The sequence below is a fragment of the Phyllobates terribilis genome, unplaced genomic scaffold (assembly GCF_046119375.1).
Source record: "Phyllobates terribilis strain yellow unplaced genomic scaffold, ASM4611937v1 Scaffold_118__1_contigs__length_5260490, whole genome shotgun sequence".
NCBI classification, from domain to species: domain Eukaryota; kingdom Metazoa; phylum Chordata; class Amphibia; order Anura; family Dendrobatidae; genus Phyllobates; species Phyllobates terribilis.
In genome coordinates, this window is record NW_027362878.1 from 2966982 (window position 1) to 2974094 (window position 7113).

General features: G+C 43.1%; 1 protein-coding gene across 1 annotated transcript; it reads right to left on the bottom strand.

Moving 5' to 3' along the window:
- Nucleotides 1-307: 307 nt before the first annotated feature.
- LOC141201552 (uncharacterized) lies at nt 308-4993 on the bottom strand. Its single transcript, XM_073663548.1, has 3 exons — nt 4366-4993; nt 3707-4196; nt 308-357 (listed from the first exon to the last, which is right to left on the bottom strand). The coding sequence occupies exons 1-3, from the start codon at nt 4813-4815 to the stop codon at nt 308-310; spliced, it is 990 nt and encodes a 329-aa protein (XP_073519649.1). The 5' UTR covers nt 4816-4993.
- Between the last annotated feature and the right edge of the window lie 2120 nt (nt 4994-7113).

Sequence of the window (7113 nt, forward strand, 5' to 3'; positions counted from 1 at the left end):
ACAGAAGTATGCATACCTACATAAAAATATAGATACATATTTCTACATAAAACCACCTAAACACCAGTATTCCTGTGTGACCGTCACAATAGAGACACTGCTGCATTCTACAGACGTCGCATTATCAATACAGCGTCTCTAGTCCGACACGCTAATAATTCAAGTCACAATAGGGTTCTCTAATAAACCGCGGGTTTATTGGCGACGTTCATGCGTCGTGGGCGTGGTTACCGACGTTCATGCGTCGTGGGCGGGTCTAACGACGTAGTTGCGGCCTAGCTTATTAAGAGCATTATGGCATCCAGGGTCAGGGCATCTCCTTGGGGTGATGCTGAAGTGTGCTACCTTGTGGAGCACCTGGATGCACTTGATTATGAGTGCCATGTGCACTCTGAGCATCCAGTGCTCCATAAACAGGCGGTGCTGCAGAGGATCGGTCGGGGCCTGGTCCGGAGATTTGGGGTGCAGCGCTCTGCTACCCAAATCCGTAAAAAGCTGGCGGACCTGAAATATAGGTCTGCCGACCGAATCGTCAGCATCCGGTCACGGACCCTGCCCCGCCGTGGTGAGTGGTTTTAAAATATGTTAATACAATATATGGCAGCACATTAGTTACAACTGCAATCACCTTAGGTATCTAATGTTATTTGTTTTCCAGCGCCTGCAGCCCCAGAGCCCCCAAGGGAGTCACCTCCAGCCCTGGAGCCCCAGCAGCATTCCTCTACCAGCTCGCCAGCATCACTCCGTGATATAGGTGCAGCTTCGTCTTACGGTAATGCTTTGACATAAAATACGGTCCATACAACTTGGAAAGTATAGGGCTGTCATGTACTATTAAGTGTTGTGTCTTTCTCTAGCCGGTGGTGCCAGGGGATCCGGGTGGTCCTTAAGCTCGTCATCATCCGAGCAACCTGAAAACCGTAAGTGTTAAATACCAAACATGTACCTGATAGGCTGTGTGCCCACGATGCGTTTTTTAAGGTGTTTCTGCAGCGTTTTTGCTGCTGTGGAAACGCATTAAAAGCGCATGGTAGAAGGTCTGCCATGTTCCCCAATGATAATCCGCATGTGCTGTGCACATGCTGCGGAAATTTCCGCTGCACATTATCATTGCGGAAAAAAACGCAGCACTACCAATTATTTTGCATAAGTTGGTTTTTTTGCGCCGCCATTGACTTGCATTATAATGCGCCAATTCCGCAATACTGCATCTGTACTTGCGTAATTAGCGCGTTCTAATGTGCAGATGGTACCCGGGAGTGGTGCATCGTGGGCACATAGCCTTAATTTGATGAATGTACAGAATTATTGGACTTTTAAGTTTAACTATTACCTCCGTAGAAATCCCAACACTACAAGATCTCCTGGCGTCACAACGGAGACTGAGTGAAGAGATCCACCAGCAAGGAGTGATGCTGGCAAGATTTGTGGCAGCCCATGACCGTCACGGCAGCCAATAACTTATTTTTTGTTATGTAGTTGATATTATTTGGTTGGTTATATTTTTTATATTTTTATAAAAAAAAATTAGTTTATATCCACTATTGTCTACACTTTGTTACATCTAATCCTATCCTGTGTGATACTGCCTGACGGGTTGTGTATCTAATCCTATCCTGTGTGATACTGCCTGACGGGTTGTGTATCTAATCCTATCCTGTATGATACTACCTAAAGGGTTGTGTATCTAATCCTATCCTGTGTGATAATGCCTAAAGAGTTGTGTATCTAATCCTATCCTGTGTGATACTGCCTGACGGGTTGTGTATCTAATCCTATCCTGTGTGATACTGCCTAAAGAGTTGTGTATCTAATCCTATCCTGTGTGATACTGCCTGACGGGTTGTGTATCTAATCCTATCCTGTGTGATACTGCCTAAAGGGTTGTGTATCTAATCCTATCCTGTGTGATACTGCCTGATGGGTTGTGTATCTAATCCTATCCTGTATGATACTGCCTAAAGGGTTGTGTATCTAATCCTATCCTGTGTGATAATGCCTAAAGAGTTGTGTATCTAATCCTATCCTGTGTGATACTGCCTGACGGGTTGTGTATCTAATCCTATCCTGTGTGATACTGCCTAAAGAGTTGTGTATCTAATCCTATCCTGTGTGATACTGCCTGACGGGTTGTGTATCTAATCCTATCCTGTGTGATACTGCCTGACGGGTTGTGTATCTAATCCTATCCTGTGTGATACTGCCTAAAGAGTTGTGTATCTAATCCTATCCTGTGTGATACTGCCTGACGGGTTGTGTATCTAATCCTATCCTGTGTGATACTGCCTGACGGGTTGTGTATCTAATCCTATCCTGTGTGATACTGCCTAAAGAGTTGTGTATCTAATCCTATCCTGTGTGATACTGCCTGACGGGTTGTGTATCTAATCCTATCCTGTGTGATACTGCCTAAAGGGTTGTGTATCTAATCCTATCCTGTGTGATACTGCCTGACGGGTTGTGTATCTAATCCTATCCTGTGTGATACTGCCTAAAACAAGCAGTGCAGGGGCAGTAAAGCCCACTCCAAAGTCGGCTTTCACACCCTCCTGCTTATTGATGTTATCAGCTGAAGTTGTGTGGGGGCATGAAAGCCGTCTGAAGTCGGCTTTAATAGCTGTCTACTAATTGATGTTATCAGCTGAAGTAGTGTAGGGGCAGGAAAGCCGTCTGAAGTCGGCTTTCATTGCCGCCTACTTATTGATATTATCAGCTGAAGTTGTGTGGGGGCAGGAAAGCCGTCTGAAGTCGGCTTTAATAGCTGTCTACTAATTGATGTTATCAGCTGAAGTAGTGTAGGGGCAGGAAAGCCGTCTGAAGTCGGCTTTCATTGCCGCCTACTTATTGATATTATTAGCTGAAGTTGTGTGGGGGCAGGAAAGCCGTCTGAAGTCGGCTTTCACAGATGCCAGCTAATTCAAGAAGAAGAGAGAAGAGGAAAGAATAGGAACATAGTATGAAAACTATAAGGAAGACCTAACATGTTGATCCAGAGGAAGGCAAAAAAAACCCATGCTCCGTTTTGGGAAAAAAAATTCCTTCCTGACTCCACATACGGCAATCAGACTAGTTCCCTGGATCAACGCCCTATCAAGAATCTAGTATATACAACCTATAATCTGAGTCAGACTCATAGTGCATGGTATGGCAGATCATTGCCATACCGTGCACCATGACTATGACCCCAAAGACTAAAAGAAGGGAAGTAGGAAGAGGAGGGGAAGAAAACCAGCTGTGAAGAAGACCAGAGGACACAGGGAAAAGACAGAAGACAGGTGATAAAGCCTGGAGCCGGAGGAGGAGAAGGGGAGGAGGTGATCACCAGCGGAGAGCAGGGATGGGAATAGACGGTAGAGAATGGAGGGGAGGGAACGGAGATTGGGAAGGGATCGGAGGGCAGGGGTGAGGGGTCCCACCCTCGGGAAGAGGTAAAGCAGAAAATAAGGCAACCAAAAAACATTTTTATTTCAATCAGGGTGAGATCAGAGGGCAGGGGTAAAGTTAAAAAAGAGGACAATAAACCTTGTTTTAATAAACAAACAAAAATATAAACAATTTTAACAATTTAAATAAGTATTAAATTAACAATATTTACAAAATGATAAAAAAAAATTGAAATGAAAATCACTACAGTTCTTCATATCGATTACCTGTATTTGTGTATCCGTGCCTGGGGGAAACAAAAGAATCAGAACACATGGGATACTGTGGGGGGGGGCAAGGCTTTGTGGACGCCGGATCCTCTGCACTGGTGTGCTGTGAAGTGGGTCCTGCCTATGGGTCCAAGAATGTTGTTGAAAATGGCCAGGGTCAATCAGAGTATGTACAGTAGACGTTTCATTAAGTTCACCGGCTGCCGCTTTATTTAAAGTCTCAAACATGACCCTTTCTGCATGCGCCCTCTGTCGGTCATTCAGCCTCTGTAGTCTCTCGCCAGCATATGTTGCAAAGCTGTCCCGCTTGGCCTGGGTCTGCAGAAGTAGAATCTTGTTCGCCAGAGATACTAGATCTGGCGATGGCGGCAAGCTGACCTTTCTTTTCCTTGATTTTCTCTGTCGCCAAGGCACAAGGTCTTCACTTGTAGAGGCCATAGGGTCTTCATTCACCGATGCCATAGGTTCCTCATTCCTTGACATAACACTCGCCTCCTCCATACCACGTTCCGTAGCCGAGATGTCGTCATCTTGCCAATGGTGCTGTGGGAACACAAAAATAAAGTTAAGATTTGGTTACAACATCCAGCAGGTATGTTATGACCAGCATGGGTACACGTGCACTAAAAAACAAATATGAGGGGCGGCTAAACTATGGCATGTACATTGAAAGTATAAATGCTATTTACAGGGAAGCAAAGAAGGTACTTACATCTTCAACAGGGGAGTCAGTCCGTATGTCGGGGTCTTCTTCCGGGGTCTGCCGTATCGTACACACCATTCGCCGAGGTAGCTCCTGGTCACGGGTGAAGGCAAGCAAATCATAATACCATAATGTCGGCACATAAACCTCATCTGTGCCGGTACCTGACTTCTTTGATTTCTCCACCCGGTTGAGTTCTTTCTTATATACGGTACGTAGACCCTGGATCTTTCTCTTCACCAGCTCTTCATCCACCTTCTCGTTGGGGCCATGCCTTTTAAAGAGGGAAATCAATTGCTGGTAGGCCTCCCTCTTTTTCTCTCTATTGCAGTAGTCTGTTGATTTTATTTGCCAAAGGCACGGCAGGGAGCGGTAGAGGTCAATCATTTCCCTCACAAACTCTTCACTTTTGAAAGCCATCTGAAAAGGATAGCAATACAGTGAGCATACATGAAACATTTTCAAACAAAGTAAAAAGTACTACACACCATTTGCTGACTAAAAATGGCCTCCAATATATAAGCAAATATATACTTATTGAGTGTGATAAAAATCCACTAAAATAACTTACCGTGGAAACAAAGCAATACAGTGCCTGAAAAACCCAAAAGTCAATGTTCAGTCACAGCTGAAGAAAATCCACAAATGAATGGAATCACAGCAGTAGAACGCAACTAGGATCCAAAAATCAGGACGCTGACAAGGCTTCAACAAATCCCAGATGGACGAAACTTGCCCGGAGAACACTGCTACGATCCGAAAGCAAAGCGCAGATAGGAACAATGGGGGCGGAATTGCCCCAACGTCGCCTTTTTAAAAAACCCCCGGCCAATCAGAACGCAGTAGCGTCCACCAATCGAAGATGAGTGGGCGCGGAAAGGTAATTTTATGTACACCTTTCTGTCACAGTACAGTCCCTCAAAGTGTGTATCGTTGAGTGTGGATCGTTGAAATAGCTGCTGTGTGACAGCGTCCCAGCGACCAACGAGATCGTTAGTTAGATCGCTGGGGCGGCCGAAATCGTTGGCAAGTTATACATGTTTGACGGCTCCCGAACGATCTCTCCAGCGATCTCAAAACTGTGACGTAGTAACGATCTCGCTAGCGATCTCGTTATGTGTGACAGGGCCTTAAGTCCAAAAAAAATTTTTTTTCAACTTTTTTCAATTTTACCCCCGTGGAATATATATTCTACCCACACACATTTGGTACTCTACTGGGGTACCCTCACACATATTATTCCCTCATTTAGTGGATATTTTCACAAAAAAGTGAAATTTTCAAAAATCCAAAATATTGGCTGAAAACGACTAAATATCAAGGACTCATTGGGCGAATCACTCTGGAACTGAAATCGGAATGCTCACTGACATTTCCCCTATCTGAAAGTCTGATAAACGCCGGAAAAAATTACTAAGTCCAGAAAAAATTTTTTTTAAACTTTTTTCAATTTTACCCCCGTGGGATATATATTCTTCCCACACACATTTGGAATTCTCCTGGGGTACCCTCACACATATTATTCCCTCATTTAGTGGATATTTTCACAAAAAAGTGAAATTTTCAAAAATCCAAAATATTGGCTGAAAACGACTAAATATCAAGGACTCATTGGGCGAATCACTCTGGAACTGAAATCGGAACGCTCACTGACATTTGCCCTATCTGAAAGTCTGATAAACGCCGGAAAAAAGACTAAGTCCAAAAAAAAAAAAATGTTCAACTTTTTTCAAATTTACCCCCGTGGGATATATATTCTACCCACACACATTTGGAACTCTCCTGGGGTACCCTCACACATATTATTCCCTCATTTAGTGGATATTTTCACAAAAAAGTGAAATTTTCAAAAATCCAAAATATTGGCTGAAAACGAATGAATATCAAGGACTGATTGGGCGAATCGCTCTGGAACTAAAATCGGAACGCTCACTGACATTTGCCCTATCTGAAAGTCTGATAAACGCTGGAAAAACGACGAAGTCCAAAAAAAATTTTTTTTCAACTTTTTTCAATTTTACCCCCGTGGAATATATATTCTACCCACACACATTTGGTACTCTCCTGGGGTACCCTCACACATATTATTCCCTCATTTAGTGGATATTTTCACAAAAAAGTGAAATTTTCAAAAATCCAAAATATTGGCTGAAAACGACTAAATATCAAGGACTCATTGGGCGAATCACTCTGGAACTGAAATCGGAATGCTCACTGACATTTCCCCTATCTGAAAGTCTGATAAACGCCGGAAAAAATTACTAAGTCCAGAAAAAAATTTTTTTAAACTTTTTTCAATTTTACCCCCGTGGGATATATATTCTTCCCACACACATTTGGAATTCTCCTGGGGTACCCTCACACATATTATTCCCTCATTTAGTGGATATTTTCACAAAAAAGTGAAATTTTCAAAAATCCAAAATATTGGCTGAAAACGACTAAATATCAAGGACTCATTGGGCGAATCACTCTGGAACTGAAATCGGAACGCTCACTGACATTTGCCCTATCTGAAAGTCTGATAAACGCCGGAAAAAAGACTAAGTCCAAAAAAAAAAAATGTTCAACTTTTTTCAAATTTACCCCCGTGGGATATATATTCTACCCACACACATTTGGAACTCTCCTGGGGTACCCTCACACATATTATTCCCTCATTTAGTGGATATTTTCACAAAAAAGTGAAATTTTCAAAAATCCAAAATATTGGCTGAAAACGAATGAATATCAAGGACTGATTGGGCGAATCGCTCT